Genomic DNA, 18,847 nt, shown 5'->3' on the forward strand with positions numbered 1-18,847 from the left:
CAAAACGAAAGAATATTTGTATTTTCTACTGGAACTCTGTGAAAAGTCTTATACAAATATGAATTACGAACGTTACTACGATAAAAGAAATAATTCGTATGTAATACATTTCCCGAATTTTAACGGGATAAGTGAAGACGAACTCAAGAAAATGTTTTCCGCTTATGGCCCTGCGACTATAAATTCTTCAGGTGGTCAATTTGGTTTATATTTTGTACAATATAAAAATTTAGAACACACCATAAATTGCCTAAATGGCTTCAAGGGTCATAAGAGCATTAAGATATTACCACATAAAAACAAAGTTAACAACAAATCAGAGAACAAGAAACATACCAATAATAAATGGAAACCTGGGAAAACAAAACTAATCAATCTCTCCAATTCTGAAGAAGCAATTCAGAAGCAATGTGGTTATGATAATGTGGTCAGTAAAATAGACAGTGATTGTAACACCTCTATTGGATCAACGTCAAGTTTGCCACAACAGCTGAAGATGTTACAGATGGACAAAAGAATATCTGAAATTTCGGTGAGCTCTGAAATTCCTGACCAGACTACAAAGACTATGGAGAGTACATTTAACGAAGATGAAATTCCTTCGTTGGTCTATAGAAATAAAAAAACCATTATTCCAGCTCAAGAGGTGATTATAGCCAATATCGATCCCAGTGTAGAGCTAAAGGAGATATTAACTCTTTTCAATGATTATCATCCGATCGCCACAACTTTCATCAAGCAAGTACCAGACTCTGGAATTAGGTACATTCATGCTTATTTCACGACAGACAGTGATGCATTAGCAATCGAAAAGAAATTTGATAAGTACCTCTTGCGTGAACATATTCTTATTGTTCTGAGACCAGAGATGTTGAAAAAGGAAGCAATTTATATGTAAATGGTTACATTAAGCTTCACGGTTAAATTATATTTCTTTAACTGTGAAGGACATTCTCAATTGTATTAAATGTATTGTGAAATTACATGGCATGTTTTTAAACTTATACAAGAAATATGTAATTTGTGAAGTGTTGTGTCAATTGATATATTAAATTATAATTCATGACTTTTTTAATTAAAAATTGAACAGCTTGAAGCGTTCTCTATGACAAAACAAACACCTACGCAAGTGATCAATATACCCTTGTAGGGAGTGTCGTTGACTCCCTAGTGCATCTGCTAGGCGACGCAGCGGGCGCCAATACATAAGAGCAGAACTCTAGGTGTCTAGGGATTTTCCCCGAGACACTCTCGGCGTCCTCCGTAGGCAACAGTCTCACTGAATCTGCCGCCACGTGTAGATGCAAATAAAGTTCTCTTGCCAACACTCACGAGTCTAGTTCCTTACCATCATCGTAGGTCCAATACCTACAACTGGTGACCCCGTCATCGAACAATGACGGAACCAACGGCGCTAAATTCGGCTGTAGCCGTTCATATGCCCAAATTCTGGGTGGACAGGCCGGCGCTATGGTTCGCGCAGCTAGACGCTCAGTTTGCACTGAGAGGCATCACCCAAGACTAGACAAAATACCACCACGTGGTGTCCCAGCTCGACGCGAAGTCGGTACGCAAGGTGGAGGATATCCTGCTAAAACCGGAGGAACACGGAAAATTCACCAGGCCTCAACGTCGAACGAGAGGAACATTAAGCAGCTCCTCGAGCACGAGGAGATAGGGGATCGAACCCCGTCTCAATTCCTGCGGCACATGCGGAGCCTGGCGGGCAACGATGTGCCGGAGGGCTTCATCAGAACATTATGGCTGAGCAGATTGCCCGTGGCCATGCAATCGGTGCTGGCTACCCAGGACGGCGTCGAACTTGACAAAATGGCGACCTTGGTGGACCGAATTGGCGAGGTGACCGCCATTCGAACCAGGGGGGGTAAGCTGCCGTGTTAAAAATCTGACCAGTATTTTAGCGCCGCCTAGGAGTCAGGGGAGAGAACTAATGACAGTATATATAGATATAAACGCTACATACTTATACACAGATACTCGCGTCACTCACACAACTCTATATACCGTACCTATACATATATACTTTAATGTACACGCGTACACGAGTGAAAAGGGTAGAAATTGGTACAGCTTTAAATGAAATTAAATATTTATTAAAAACTTATTTTAATTTACAATGTTTGGTGTAGTCAGACGCTACGTCGAAAATTGACATATCTGATATTTGTACATTTTTTAATTTTTTATTTAGAATTTGATTGACATGTTTTATGTATCTATTTAAAATATAGTGAAATATATTATAAAAAATGGTATATTTTAATACATCGATATGTTGCGTGTGGTCTGTATAAAATAATATAGTTTCTTTTAAATATTTTAATGCTTTTTGACTTAAATTGCTTTCGCAGACATTATTAATAATGATTGAATGACAAATATCTATTACTAAACTAGTGTCAAATAATTTTTCCAATTCCGAGAGTTTTAATACTGCTTTACACGTGTCGCATTGTTCTATTTTCATATATTTTATAGCAGCAACTAAAATATCTTTCACATGGGCGTCGCTTATACTGTTAAAATGTACCTCTATATTAGTCAAAGAGTGGTTTGCTTCCACATCTTGTTTCTTCATATTAATGATATTCTTTGTGTGAATAAAATAATCCGACTGGTCCTCTTCGCAATTTCCTTTGCAGGATATCCTTTTACCGAAGTTGTTTATAAATATACTCTTGTAATAATTTGTGAACAATGAACATGTCGGATTGGAATTTCTCCCTCCATGGCTTCTCACTAAACTGAAAAAGTTTTCTATTGCATCTTGGTTTATATTTCTGCCAGCAAAGTTAATATTTAAACATTTTAATTTAAAACTCAATTTAATTATATTTTTTAGTGTAAAAATCCAATTTTTTAAAACGATCGGGTACATCTTATCTTTTGGTTTGTTTGGTACAAATCTCATTGATTTAATTACACGAATTCCTTCATTCCAAATGTTCATGTTTCGGGAATGGGTGTGTCTATCGAAATTCTCGCTATAAAAATTATTTATTGTATCAAATAACGTATTAAAAAAACGTAATAAATTTGAAGTATGAATAGGATCCGGTGAAAGTACCACACTGTGATTTCCCTCAATAGGTTTGTAATTGGCGTAGAAATGAATTATTTTTGAAAATGTTAAACTAAAAATTTGTGTGCAATACGCCACTTTCATTTTTTTTATGGATTCTTTTTTAATATGCTGGTCAGTAATTTTCACCAAAAGACGGTTCGGTCCATTTGCGCGATCAATCTCATACGTTCCGTCTATGTGTTCCCACTTGGCTGTTAAACGATTGACACCATCGAGGGAGAATTCCAAATTTTTTGTTAATAAATTATTTCTAATGCACTTCATGAGGTGCGGGACATCATACAAAGGAATGATCTCCCTATTGTTAAGAGAGATGGTTCCGTTGGGCGAAGTGTTTACCAGTGCGTTTATAGCTTTGACGTTATTCGCGTTCTGGTCACATACAGAAGCAATCACGTGTAAACCAATATTTTCCGCTGCTTTAACAATTTCTTTAAACATATGCACAATGTCTAAATACGTGGTGCTACTATTGCAAAATGTATATGCTACTGCCTGCTTCCAAGGTCTTGCACCATATATGCCTTTGAGCATCCACACTGTCGCATGGTCCGCATATTGTAAGTTGCCCTGCTTATCTATGTATATCCCTTCTACATTATCTGTTGTTGCGTTATAATTTATTCCTGCAGATAGTTTCATTTACTTTTCTTTTCCTGTACTTTCCAGTACTTTTCTTTTTCTGTAAGCGATTTAATATTTTTACTCATAGCTTCAAAAACGCTACTACATATACCAGGTTTTATATCCAATTGTGTTATTAATTTTTTTAGAGTTACTGCAGAGGGCAGTAAAAAAAGATTCTGGAAAAATCTATAATTTCTTGGGCTTTTCTTCCAAATGGATAATGCCATTATCTTTTCTTCCATCGTGAATGATCTTTTGAACTGGTTTTTGTTCATATTTCTGTGGTAACATACAAATAAATTTTTGATATGGTTTGGCATACGTTTCCAGAAATTATGATTAATGAAACTATCTGCAATTTGTAGCCTCTTCTTGTTGTTTCGATTTTGTACGTTGCACTGTTTAATCTTCCTCTGCATGTCCAGTATTACTTGGTAATATTTCTTGTTCTCGTTCGATAGTTGGTTGGCAGAAGTTGCATTAAAGACATTCAAAATAGACCCTGAAAAATATAATACAATTATTGTATTTGCGTTATTTAAATAGCGCAAAAATAAAATAAGCATAAAATTTAAATTTTATGTTATGCAAGCCAATCGCCGCACACACTCCATTTGTGCATTCATTTAATAAAGTACAAATATCACCACAATCACACACAGAGCTTGACAGAAATTAATAAAAGAAAGAAAAGTTGGCAATTCAAGCATCAAGTGTAAAATATGCATATCATGCTGCACATGCGCACAAACCACCTCTGCACACAAGAATTCTTACTTTGTTTCTCAGAGGATTCTTTCCCCTCAGTTATTGCCTTGTTGAAATGCAGCAGATGTAATGTTCTTGAATAAAAAACCACTAAAATATTTTGTATTTTCCGTTTTCGTTTATAAAATACTAGTTTTTAAAATAAAATACCTCTTTTCTGTGTCTTCGTTGATACTGCTCTTTCTTTATTTTCTACCCTTCGACGTTTTACGTTTCTCTGCATCTGAACACCTAATAGAAATTTTTTGTTATTAAAGAGCTTGACACAAATTGATATAAATTATAAGAACAGACTGCTCCTATATATATACCAACCTTCGGTTACGTGACCATCTTTGCTCGTTGAAGGTTCATTGATGTCTCTGCTTTCACTGAAATCACGAGTTTCATCACCTTCAGCTTCAACATACGAGAAATGATCCTGTGGAACTTGAATAGGGTCTGCGAATATAAATACAAGATATATTATAGATATATTATATACATATGTTATGCAAGCCAATCGCCGCACACACTCCATTTGTGCATTCATTTAATAAAGTACAAATATCACCACAATCACACACAGAGCTTGACAGAAATTAATAAAAGAAAGAAAAGTTGGCAATTCAAGCATCAAGTGTAAAATATGCATATCATGCTGCACATGCGCACAAACCACCTCTGCACACAAGAATTCTTACTTTGTTTCTCAGAGGATTCTTTCCCCTCAGTTATTGCCTTGTTGAAATGCAGCAGATGTAATGTTCTTGAATAAAAAAACCACTAAAATATTTTGTATTTTCCGTTTTCGTTTATAAAATACTAGTTTTTAAAATAAAATACCTCTTTTCTGTGTCTTCGTTGATACTGCTCCTTCTTTATTTTCTACCCTTTGACGTTTTACGTTTCTCTGCATCTGAACACCTAATAGAAATTTTTTGTTATTAAAGAGCTTGACACAAATTGATATAAATTATAAGAACAGACTGCTCCTATATATATACCAACCTTCGGTTACGTGACCATCTTTGCTCGTTGAAGGTTCATTGATGTCTCTGCTTTCACTGAAATCACGAGTTTTATCACCTTCAGCTTCAACATACGAGAAATGATCCCGTGGAACTTGAATAGGGTCTGCGAATATAAATACAAGATATATTATCACACATATTTATAGCATTACTTCTTAACTATATGTCTTTATGAATAAATAATATATAAATACCTGGTAAATATAAACTGGGTATCGCAGACAGAGAAAGGCCATTCCTAAGCAAATATTTGTTTTCAAAATGTATATTGCATACTGCCCGCTCCAAAAGTTTATGCTCTGGCAAATGCAGTAATGCTTCGTTCCCAATCACAGAGAGCCATTTACAAATTCTTTTCTCGTATTTTCTGTCCTTCGGGATTTTATATAGTTTCCTAAAATTGCCGGGGCAATTAGGAACTATGCACAATGTCGCAACCATAGTTATTATTTTCACTACACTGGACTATATGTACTCACTTCGAACGTTTGAAAGCACGTTTTACTCAACGATACAAATGAATAATAATAGTTTATATAAACCACGAGGACCACGAGGAACAACGAGGACGCTATTTACACGTCGGATAAGCGTGGCGTGGGTCGGGTCAGCTGGTCAGCGTCAGCGTCAGTCAGCGTGGGTACAGAACAAAGCAAGCGTTCTGCGCATGCGCTGTAGAACGCCACCAACGCCGCCTATGAACCAGGGGAGCAACATAGTGGTTGAAATATTTCCATTACAGCTTGCACTCCCTGATTCGAACTCCCGCCACACCGTCAACGAACTAGGTGGCAGCATTCGGCGACATCAACGCCCTCGTTGAGCAAATCGCCGCACTCGTGACCACCAAGCTGGAGGGCTGAAGCATCACATCGTGACGACACCTGGACCTTCCGTACCGCAGCGACCGCGGCGTCTCACGACGGACCGGCTGAAAGCGGGCACACGGGAATTTGAGTACATGCTGCAGCAGGGCATCGCCGTTACACCTGGTGCCCAAAAAGAACCGTGAGTGGTGTCCATGCGGGGACTATCGCGCGTTAAACGCTAGGACGGTACCCGACGCGTACCCAGTGCTGCATATTCAGGACTTCGCGCAGAGTCTACACGAGAAAACTGTATTTTCGAAGATAGACTTAGTGCGCGCGTACTATCAGATCCCGGTCGCGGAAGCGGACATTCATAAGATCGCGATCACTACGCCGTTCGGGTTATTCGAATTCCCGGTGATGACTTTTGGACTGCGTAACGCCGCGCAAACGTTTTAACGTTTTATGGACGAGGTAGTGCGCGGGTTAGACTTTGTTTACGTTTATATTGACGATGTGCTTGTGGCGTCGGACTCAAAAGAGCAACACCTCGGACACTTGGAACATTATTCCAGAGGTTCGCCAAGTTCGGTGTAGTAATAAATTCGGCAAAGTGCGAATTTAGCGTCCCGGAGGTGCCCTTCCTCGGGTTCACGGTCGGCAAAGCAGGGATTTGCCCGTTAGCCGATAAGGTGGAGGCCATCACTCGTTACCCCAAGCCGGTAAACCAAGCCGAACTCAGCAGGTTCCTGGGCATGGTAAACTTTTACCGGCGGTGCATCCGTGGGGCGGCGGACATTTAAGCTCCACTCGTGGCTTGCCTGTCATCAGGCAAGAAGAGCGAGCCCGTGGAGTGGACACCGGAGGCAGACTCGGCGTTCACGAGGACGAAGGCGGCTTTGGCAGCTGCAACCACACTGGTGCATCCGTCAACCAAGGCCAAATTGGCCATGATGCCTCGGACATCGCGTTGGGAGCAGTGCTGCAGCAGTTCCGGCAAGGTACCTGGGAATCGCTTGCTTTCTTTTCTAGGAATGTCTGAGATTTAATGAGGAATCGAGAGGAGGCAGACGGGGTTCGCAAACTCATTGTAAAAAATAGTCTTGTTTCAGACGAGAAGAAGCACGATTCACCGCCTGAAGACCGAGTCGCGAAGAACGGAGGCACGGAGTAAATAAGAGACTGGATCGAGACCGATGCACAGCACTCCCGCACGAACGAAATTTAATCCGGCTCGAAGGACCAAGGAAGCTGAACCCGGCGCAGCGGAACTACAGCGCGTACGACCGAGAGCTGCTGGCGATGTACGCGGCGGTGAAATATTTCCGCCACGCGGTGGAAGGCAGGGACTTTACCATTTTCACCGACCACAAGCCGCTGACCTTCGCCCTCAGCCAGAAGCCGGAGAAATGCACGCTGATACAGTTCCGCTACCTGAACTATATCGCGCAATTGACTACAGATGTGCAGCACGTCAAGGGCGCAGAGAACACCACTGCCGATGCCCTATCGCGCATCGAGGAAGTGGTTGCACCGGTAGATTTTCATGAGCTCGCCGACGCGCAAAGTTCGGACTCCGAGCTGCAGCAGTTGATGGCAGACCCCCGAGGCCTGGTCATCAAGAAGATCCGCCTCCTGCAGCCCAGCGTGGACGTGTACTGCGACATTTCCACCGGCCAGGTAAGCCCACTCGCGCCGACAGCCTTTCGCAGATCCATCTTTAACAGCCTACACGGTCTGGCACACGCCGGACCCAAGGCAACCGTGAGGCTGGTCACTCCAGCATTGCTTGCATTCCAGGGGCTACACTGCCGCATTCCAGGGGCTACACGCACTGCGTGACCGTCATCGACCGCTTCTCCAGATGGTCGTAGGCGTTCCCAATGGCTGACATCAGCGCGGAGACCGTCGCGCGAACGCTATTCGCGGGCTGGATTTCGCGCTACGGCGTCCCACTGAGGATAACGACGGACCAGGGTCGGCAGTTCGAATCCGTGCTATTCAAAACATGGGCACGATCGCTGGGAGCGGAGCACCATCGGACGACAGCTTACCACCCACAGGCCAACGGGGCCGTAGAACGTCTACATTGGCAACTGCAAGGGGCCATCATGTGCCGTCAGGAGGAAACCTGGTCGAAGGCGCTTCCGGCAGTCCTGCTCGGCATCCGGGCAGCAGTCAAGGAGGACAGCGGGACGACACCAGCAGAGGTGGTCTATGATCGAATGATTATCATAAGATCGCCACAACTTTCATCAAGCAAGTACCAGACTCTGGAATTAGGTACATTCATGCTTATTTCACGACAGTCAGTGATGCATTAGCAATCGAAAAGAAATTTGATAAGTACCTCTTGCGTGAACATATTCTTATTGTTCTGAGACCAGAGAAGTTGGTAAAGGAAGCATTTTACATGTAAATGGTTACATTAAGCTTCACGGTTAAATTATATTTCTTTAACTGTGAAGGACATTCTCAATTGTATTAAATGTATTGTGAAATTACATGGCATGTTTATTTTACTGACCACATTATCATAACCCGATTGCTTCTGAATTGCTTCTTCAGAATTGGAGAGATTGATTAGTTTTGTTTCCTCAGGTTTCCATTTATTATTGGTATGTTTCTTGTTCTTAGGTTTGTTGTTAATTTTGTTTTTATGTGGTAATATCTTAATGCTCTTATGACCCTTGAAGCCATTTAGGCAATTTATGGTGTCTTCTAAATTTTTATATCGTATAAAATAGAAACCAAATTGACCACCTGAACCCTGTATAGTCGCAGAGCCATAAACGGAAAACATTTTCTTGAGTTCGTCTTCACTTATCCCGTGAAAATTCGAGAAATGTATTTCATGTGAATCATTTCTTCTATCGTAGTAATGTTCGTAATTCATATTTGTATAAGACTTTTCACAGAGTTCCAGTAGAAAATACAAATATTCTTTGCTTACGTTTACGTCGCGTTCTCCTATTTTAAGTACGAAGTTCTTATTACTACGGCTAAAACTAAATACGGTCCCTCGTACGGTGGTTGCAGCGGTTTTTTAATCGCGTCGCGACGCACCAACATGTGCGATGCCGTGTCGAGGTCTTTGAACACGAACACCCGTCGATGACCGTGATGCGCCTTCGGAGCCGGCTTAAGCGAAATGTAACCATTTACATGTAAAATGCTTCCTTTACCAACTTCTCTGGTCTCAGAACAATAAGAATATGTTCACGCAAGAGGTACTTATCAAATTTCTTTTCGATTGCTAATGCATCACTGACTGTCGTGAAATAAGCATGAATGTACCTAATTCCAGAGTCTGGTACTTGCTTGATGAAAGTTGTGGCGATCTTATGATAATCATTCGATCATAGACCACCTCTGCTGGTGTCGTCCCGCTGTCCTCCTTGACTGCTGCCCGGATGCCGAGCAGGACTGCCGGAAGCGCCTTCGACCAGGTTTCCTCCTGACGGCACATGATGGCCGCTTGCAGTTGCCAATGTAGACGTTCTACGGCCCCGTTGGCCTGTGGGTGGTAAGCTGTCGTCCGATGGTGCTCCGCTCCCAGCGATCGTGCCCATGTTTTGAATAGCACGGATTCGAACTGCCGACCCTGGTCCGTCGTTATCCTCAGTGGGACGCCGTAGCGCGAAATCCAGCCCGCGAATAGCGTTCGCGCGACGGTCTCCGCGCTGATGTCAGCCATTGGGAACGCCTACGACCATCTGGAGAAGCGGTCGATGACGGTCACGCAGTGCGTGTAGCCCCTGGAATGCGGCAGTGTAGCCCCTGGAATGCAAGCAATGCTGGAGTGACCAGCCTCACGGTTGCCTTGGGTCCGGCGTGTGCCAGACCGTGTAGGCTGTTAAAGATGGATCTGCGAAAGGCTGTCGGCGCGAGTGGGCTTACCTGGCCGGTGGAAATGTCGCAGTACACGTCCACGCTGGGCTGCAGGAGGCGGATCTTCTTGATGACCAGGCCTCGGGGGTCTGCCATCAACTGCTGCAGCTCGGAGTCCGAACTTTGCGCGTCGGCGAGCTCATGAAAATCTACCGGTGCAACCACTTCCTCGATGCGCGATAGGGCATCGGCAGTGGTGTTCTCTGCGCCCTTGACGTGCTGCACATCTGTAGTCAATTGCGCGATATAGTTCAGGTAGCGGAACTGTATCAGCGTGCATTTCTCCGGCTTCTGGCTGAGGGCGAAGGTCAGCGGCTTGTGGTCGGTGAAAATGGTAAAGTCCCTGCCTTCCACCGCGTGGCGGAAATATTTCATGGCCCACAGGGACACTAAAATCCTGGGCGAGAGCACTCTCATTTCCTCTCTGCCGGTACATGGTCAGCCACTGGGACATTTACCATAGTACTTAACTTAGGGTATATTGTAATTCTAGAGTCTGGTACTTGCTTGATGAAAGTTGTGGCGATCGTATGATAATCATTGAAAAGAGTTAATATCTCCTTTAGCTCTACACTGGGATCGATATTGACTATAATCACCTCTTGAGCTGGAATAATGGTTTTTTTATTTCTGTAGGCCAAGGAAGGAATTTCATCTTCGTTAAATGTACTCTCCATTGTCTTTGTAGTCTGGTCAGCAATTTCTGAGCTGATCGAAATTTCAGACCTTCTTTTCTTCATCTGTAACATCTTCAGCTGTTGTGGCAAACTTGACGTTGATCCAATAGAGATGTCACAATCACTGTCTATTTTACTGACCACATTATCGTAACCCTATTGCTGCTGAATTGCTTCTTCAGCATTGGAGAGATTGATTAGTCCTGTTTTCCTGTTGATTAGTCACTGCAGTCTCGCGAATACAATAGAACATTGTTTTCTAAAACGCTTCAACGATTTAAAATACTAATTTCGATTATTATTAGTTAAACTTTATGTTGGGTATAAATTACAAATGAATGAAACTGTACGTACAATAAAGAATATGTTTAACTGCAAAATTCGAAGTATTGTAAACAGCCAAATATTAATATGTACTTTATAAATGTAATGTATACGCGAAAAAATTCATTGTTCAGAACTGTATTGTTCTTGTTATAGGATGACATCATTTTATTCCTATTATTAATTAACTACATTGCTTTGAACAATAATTATTATATTATATTGTTATATAAATCATATGTGCATTATGTAGCAAAAGATAAAAAAATTTTTTATTCGTTATTCGAAGGTTCGAATAAAAAAAGTATCGTTATTCGACGAGTATCGAATAAATAATTTTATTCGAAGAATTTATCCGACGAAAAAAGATAATTTTTTTTATTCGGAGCGGATTTATTCAAACTTCGAATAATTTTTTCATCTTTTATTCGAAGGCTTCGAATAAATCTTCGAATAACTTTTGCCGAGCGCCGAGCTTCAAAGACCCAGCGAGGACAGACGACATACAATGTAAGCGGATGGAGAATCGCGCACGAATGAAAGTTTAAACTTTTAGATTTTTCAATATACGCTCATAAAATTGTGACGAACGAATGGAGGGGATTTTCCTGATGAAAATGAGGTCAAATTCGGGTGTAATCGAACAAGTTTCGCTGATACGTAATGTTACGATAAAAGTACAATCTCATTAAAGACAGTCCAAATGATGTCGTGTTTGGACTCATTTTGATCGGGATAAGCTCTACAACTCATTCGTATTAACAATATTGTTCTGATTAAAAACATAAAAGCATAAATTGCCAATAATGCTGGATTCTCCATCTGCTTACATTGTAGGCTGTTGGTCGGTCTTTAAAAAAAAAAAATCTTTATTCGTCGAATAAATTCATTACGTGTGGAATAGAGATACCATAATTATTTTTATTTGACGCGTAACAAATCATTTTTTTTATCTTTTATTCGCTGTTTGAAATGTCTATTTCAATAAAAATCTGCCCATCTTTGCTCCTACAATTATATTATTTTATATTATATTAATTCATCCACGTGATTCTCTCTCAAACTCTATACTATTCGGAATAGTACGTTAAATAAACGCTACTCTGGTTTTCAACATATTTCTGTTCCCACAGATCGATTCTTGGAACAATTATCTATAAAAAAAGTGTAAGGAAATAATGCTTGTTCATGAAATATTTTTAAATTACAAATTAAGGTTTCTCATATGGAAGTAGAAATTGATTTCCCTAAAATTATGCTTTAATAATTTCTTACGTCAAATATTTTTACGAATTTTTCGTCCTTGATATTAGTTTTACTTTTCATATTTTAAATCTTAGAAAGCAACACTAAAAAAAATATCTGTTTAATTTGAACACGTTTGTCGGAAAATGTAACATTTGATAATCGATATGGTTCCGTGATGATTCACCTTCTCACCGACGAGAATTTCCTTAGCGGTATTCTGCACCGACTAAATACCGTCGTTGGCCTTCTGTTTCTTACTCCAGCCAAAATCTATCCTAGAGGGCGGTAGAAAACACCGCATTTTTCGAGCGACACATTCTCCCGTAAGGCTGGCAGTCTTTATATATATCTCGTCGGTGACCGAGCAGTCTTTTAGCATGGAAAAGTACCAAGCAGCTTTTAGCAGAGAGGATAGTTTTAGCATAAAATCGAACGCACATTATTTTTTTAACCAGGATTAGAACGTACAGCTTAATTGTTTTATATGAAATATGTAACTAACATGTAAATCGTGTGTACAAAATCTCTAATTAATATAAATTAAGTATAATATTAATTGTAATGATACGTATTTTATTTTTTTCCAATTTTGTAGTTGCAAACTCTAGTTGTAAAAAATGGAAAACTCGGAAAAATTCGAACAAATACAGATTTCATATCGAAGTTTAAAAGCGACCGTCCTGAATATTAATTTAATAATGAGCTATTGTCATCACCACTATCTTAAATTTTTTCATATATTTAGCTACTGTTATTATTAATTTTAAAAAATTTTCTTTCATGTTAAAGTCAATTAGAACTATTTGTAAATAATTTTACTCGAAAATATTCTAGTTTACTCTTTATTTCACCGATCTACTAATTTTTTATGGGCTGCATTGCAGCTCTGTTTAACACTCTTTTACAACTCAATACCATAGTACCATCCATATTTAAAGAATAACAATTTTTTGCGGCGATCATTGAAAAAACAAACGCGTTTCCACATTTCAGTCCTTTACCTGTGTTCTGTGTCACATCTGGAGTTTTATGGGACGCTAACAATCGCTATTGATTATTGAGTCACAAGTCAGACCGTACAAGCGAATGCATCCACAACTTCCAGAGACCTGCCTCCAAAACTAATTAAAGGAAGACTAAACATGTAGTGTGCACTAAACTCAAAAGAAGCGGATTCCAGTCGCTCGTGTCATAAACCTCATTCGATACTTCATCAATAGGAGGATCTTACATATTTCTGTAACAGTTCCAAGAGTATACTCTTTGTTCATGATACACTCTTTGTAATAATTAAATTAAATTAAATATTAAGTAAATCTTTCACGCTGCTAGCGGCCCTCGCAGAGTTGGGCATTATTTGGGATAAAAAATTATTTAAATAACGATTCGAATAAAGTATACTTTATCTTTATTTGTTATTTGAAGGTTCGAATAAAAAAAAGCACCTTTGTTGGACGAGTATCGAATAAATAATTTTATTAGATGAGAATTTATCCGACGAATAAAAATCCTTTTTTAAATTCGAAGCTTCAAACTAAATTTTCATTTTTTATCTGTACTGTTATTCGAAGGCTACGACTAATTCTTCCGAATTTCGAATAATTTTCGTCAGCTCGAATAAGCAGCTTCGAGTAATTTTCTCGAAGCGTTTGAAGTCAAACGCTTCGAATAATTTTTGCCAGCTATAAGCTGTTAAAATTTTTGTAGAATTTGATTATGTGGAGTTATACGTGTAGACAAAAGTATTTACTTTGACTGTAATTTAACTTACTTTCAAAATTAACTTATCTTACTTAAATTGAAATGTAGGGAACTTAATATTATATTTTTCTAGAATTGTCTAGACATCATGTCTGGGTCTGTGTTACGATCGAGTGAGACACTGTCATTTTTTAGTTATTTATTGGCATGCTCGGCCCTAAGAATTCGTTACGGGCTGGGGTACGGGTCTAGAAACGGGAAGACAGACCAGCCGTACTACTTTATATGCCATAAATATTCTAATTAAAGTGTTTGTCTTTGACTACACATATGTAGTATTTATATCGAATTATAATTCGATACAATGTGTATTACACACATTACTCTATATGTCAAGACGTTAATTTTTCTTATAACGGAAGATCAAGTTCGTAATAGATTACGTTTTGACGAATGTGATAACGTATTAGAAACTACTAATTGTATCGTATTCCAGTTAAAATGTCTTTGTTTATTCTTCTCGCTGAAGATATTAAACAATTTATTGATTTCTGTGCAATTAATATGTACGAGTAAATTTCGTACACTATTGATGTGGCATTCGTATATCCTTAATTTTTGTTAAATTTTAAGGATTAGTAAACGAAATCGTCTTTTATAATATTCGTTTACAATGATTAAAAATTGAGAACAATATTGGAAACGTCCTTCTGTTTTTTAAATCTATTGATATATATAAACTGTTATAAATTTTTGTTTGCTGTACCCCAGCACAATGTAAATACTAACCGTAACCTTCTCTTCTATATTCAATTGTAAACCATGTAGTCGCTAATGACCTAGCTGTTAATGCGCGACCATTTTAAAATATACGATATATAATAATAACATTCAATTTAAAAATATTTTAATATCTAAGATTAATACTCATAATGAATGATGCGTTTAAAATTAACAGTAATATTTGGTTACGTTGCATTCAAATTTTTACGATTTGTATTAATCGGAATGGGGCAAATCCTTATCTGAATAAAAGTTTTTAATAACGAATAAAAGATAACTTTAATGTTATTAATAGGTGATATCCACTGATGCCCTATTTTACAACATCAAACTGTATGATTATGTATTAATGTGATGAGCAAAATAATATTATTATATAGTTTCTTGTTTTATTTTAAGTAGATTGTATATCGAAATTATGATATAAAAAATAGTGACGGTATGCAATTCATGCAACAAAACGCTTAACAATTCCGACCAACGTCATCGCGATCACATTCATTTAAATATTCATCAGCGTAAGAATACATACAACTCGATTTTCTGGTAAATCTCGTACACCACCCCTTCCTTTCTTCAATCCTCATCCCCCACTCCCTACTGTGAGTGAAACTGCAACGGCACACAAGTGTGTACGTGGTACATACTCTTCTGTAGCATGTTTTACACGTGTATACGTTTTAATCTAATAATTTTAATGATATTACGAAATTCATAAGTAAAACATACTACATTGTTAGTATATAGAAATTAATTACCACCTAATTCGACTTCCATATCTAGATCAATTATTTTCAAACTGCTGAACATAGGAAATTTGCGGTTGTCAGCGAATAGATAGATAACTCACGCATGTTGTTCATAGGCAACAGAGATTAATGATTAGGTATGATAAAATTAAAAATACAATTTATTTTCAAGTGATTCTGTTAAAAACTGTATAATACACAAGTTGTACAAGTAGTCATTATACAGCTGTCGCTGTTATGGAATTTAATCAAAAAGACCGAAGCCCATGTCATCATCATCAGACTCTGAATCCTCCTTTGCTGGCTTCTTTTCCTCTGTTAAGAACAAATTTTATTAATAAGTTTATCTATATTATAGGAAACGAGTGCAAATAACTAACTGAATAATATTTACCCTTCTTTTCTTCTGCAGGTGCAGCTGCAGCTCCAGCAGCAGGCACAGCAGCGCTAGCAGCTGCAGCACCACCAACTGGCATGGACGCCAATTTCTCACGTCCTGTAAAAATTGAGACGATTCATAAAAATCTAGAATTATCGAGTCATTTTTTTCATTTTTATGTGGACATTATATACTACAGAAAATGTTTTCTATTTTTATCAACTGACTGTTATAGCTTTAATAATATTATAATCATAGTATAAAAATGAAAATGTACATTCCGCAAAGTTTCGAAACGACCTTTATCTGTTTAGAGGAAAAGCTAGTGCTCCACTTAAATGATTATACCTTGTGCAATTATGTCGTCAATTGACTTTCCATTTAACTCCGATATCACTTTCTTCAATTTCTCAGCATCGGATTCAATTCCGACAGATGATAAAATTTTTTCGATATCATTTTGGTTAGGAGAAGCTTTCCCTCCTAGGGTAGCCAAAAGATAAGCGGCCACGTAACGCATTCTGAAAAACGTAATTGTACTGTTACATACATGTTCTACTGAATAACTTATTTTTCTTAGTAACTAAATAATTTCAGTTAAAAAAGGTACCATCACAGATGTCAGTCGAAAGATGGTGAATGTTTAAATCATCATGTATATAAATTTTGTGTAAAATAGTATTTATTATTAAATGAAATATAAATGCAATGGAATAAATTATATTTAAATACAATTTCGTTTTATGTATTACTTTTACTATACTTCATACTATTTTTATATTCTAAGCAAAAGCAAATTTTTCTTTTGTATGTAATAAAATAGAATGTAATAGCATTCACATTCAATATTACAGAATGATCAAGAAAATGCAACTTTTATTTAATATATTTCCGTATATGTGCGCGTGCTGATCTTGTTTTTAGTAAACACACAGCATAATTTGATTATTTAGGAAAGAACATGTTACATTAAATATGCTTTGAAAAGAATAATGGTGGAAATATATATTATTTCATAACTTTTGCTCAATATAATAACAAACAAATCGTAGGAAGATACAGGATTTTTGAGGGGCTAATCGTATCGTAAATCATCCGGCACTATAATTCGTTATTTTGCAAACAAATCTTACCATTTAATATTTTAATGCACGATAAATCCAAAACATAAAATATTATTCGGGAGAATATATTATTAATACTTCTACTTACCTTTAAGTCTTACGACACGAAACGTGGATCACGCTCAAAACAGAAAATGTGACCGTGCCGAAGCTGTGGTCAAAGAGGAAGAACCGTAAAGACGAGGATAAGAAGGAAGGAAACGTAGGTATGTCTAATTTCGTTTGTAGCGCCATCTGAGTCATGAGATATATGTTGTACCAGAGAGGAAATTTTCTCCCTGGCATGTTCATGTTATTAAAACTTACATACGCATGCGCATTGGATACATATACGAAATTCTAGGGAAATTTTCATTTATCATTGTCAAAGAGTAGGGATTTGCGCTACTTACGGAGGCATGCGCACCAAAGAGTCAATGAGTATCCATACCAGAGAGGATACTGTAGCGTGGCCAGTTGACCACGCGAACATAGCTAGATATATATATATAGCATCGATTAATGGCGCGGAGAGGGAAATTTAAATATAAGATGTAATCGCGTATTTCATACATACGTATTTTATTTGGGCGCGATAGTTTAGAGTAGGTAAAGAAAGACCGGGAGAGTTCCATAGAGATCCTTGACGAAATTCGAGTCGGCGAGACTAATTGCGGAATTTAGAGAAAGTCACGCAGCCTCTTAGAGTAGCTTCTCCAATTCTACATAAATTAGGGATAGTCGAAGTCCGGAATCAGTTAAGGACAAGAGGTCATAAATTCCGAGTCAAGGACCTCTTGGAACTCCCTCGGACCTCTCTCTTGTTCGGTCCCACATGGCCCCACGTCCCTTGTTTTGGCGGGGCTTCACCCTCATGCGTACCCCACTCCCGTGCGTGCGCTATTAAGATCCATCCACTGCCAATCACCATCAAGCAGCAACCGGAAGACGAGTGATCCGACGAATCAACGCCTAGCCAGAAGATCCCAATTTTCCTATTGGCTAAGGAAGCGAGACGAGAAGGAAGAAGCTAGGAAAAGGATTCGAAGCTCCAGGACGACACAGAACTCATTATAGAACCGAGGGAGTTACATCTCCAAGAATTTCTAAATAAATCTTTAACAATTATTTTCGCCATTTTACTCTGTGTACGAAGTTATTTGTGAACCTCCACGAGCAGAGCGCTTCAGCGCTCCACGGGCACTCGAACTCACTACCAAAAGTCCCCATCCCACCACACTGCGACGCAACAATACCATATCCTCTCTGTCCTTACTCATTGTGCGCACTAGAAATGGTGTTATATTAGCGTATAAGGATCCTCGAGGTATAATCCTATACCTCGTCTGTGGTTGTAGATTGCATACTTTGTGAGAGACAAAGACAGAGAATTGCTTACGACGCGACACCTCTGTCATCGAATATATAATTGTTGATAATTTAGAAACGAAGCTGAAATAGCAATTTTTGCATTATTGAAACAATATATCCTTTAAATTTTCTTCTGTCTATTGGCCGACCACCCTGTATATTTATATTACAATTAACCAATTAAATTTGGCAAAAAGCAGAGATATAAAATTCTTCACAATGTGTATAGGTCGTAGGTATATATAGACAATACATCATTGTAGAAAGTTTGTGATAAAGTCTGTTAATTGACTAATAA

At 38.5% G+C, this 18,847-nt stretch overlaps 1 protein-coding gene, 1 long non-coding RNA gene and 1 other non-coding gene across 3 annotated transcripts; all 3 read right to left on the bottom strand.

Moving 5' to 3' along the window:
- Positions 1 to 3,937: 3,937 nt before the first annotated feature.
- Positions 3,938 to 4,695, bottom strand: LOC143352300 (uncharacterized). Its single transcript, XR_013081896.1, has 3 exons — positions 4,652 to 4,695; positions 4,511 to 4,575; positions 3,938 to 4,235 (listed from the first exon to the last, which is right to left on the bottom strand). It is a non-coding gene; the product is annotated as an uncharacterized LOC143352300 (long non-coding RNA).
- An 11,144-nt stretch (positions 4,696 to 15,839) lies between these two features.
- LOC143352306 (large ribosomal subunit protein P2-like) lies at positions 15,840 to 17,435 on the bottom strand. Its single transcript, XM_076784637.1, has 4 exons — positions 17,288 to 17,435; positions 16,424 to 16,596; positions 16,091 to 16,192; positions 15,840 to 16,011 (listed from the first exon to the last, which is right to left on the bottom strand). Exons 2-4 carry the CDS (start codon positions 16,593 to 16,595, stop codon positions 15,941 to 15,943), a joined length of 345 nt encoding a protein of 114 aa, XP_076640752.1. The 5' UTR covers position 16,596; positions 17,288 to 17,435; the 3' UTR covers positions 15,840 to 15,940.
- On the bottom strand, positions 16,661 to 16,735 carry LOC143353027 (small nucleolar RNA Me28S-Am982). The gene has a single exon (XR_013082045.1). It is a non-coding gene; the product is annotated as a small nucleolar RNA Me28S-Am982 (small nucleolar RNA).
- Positions 17,436 to 18,847: the final 1,412 nt, after the last annotated feature.

This window comes from Halictus rubicundus, chromosome 3 (genome assembly GCF_050948215.1).
Source record: "Halictus rubicundus isolate RS-2024b chromosome 3, iyHalRubi1_principal, whole genome shotgun sequence".
Classification (NCBI taxonomy): domain Eukaryota; kingdom Metazoa; phylum Arthropoda; class Insecta; order Hymenoptera; family Halictidae; genus Halictus; species Halictus rubicundus.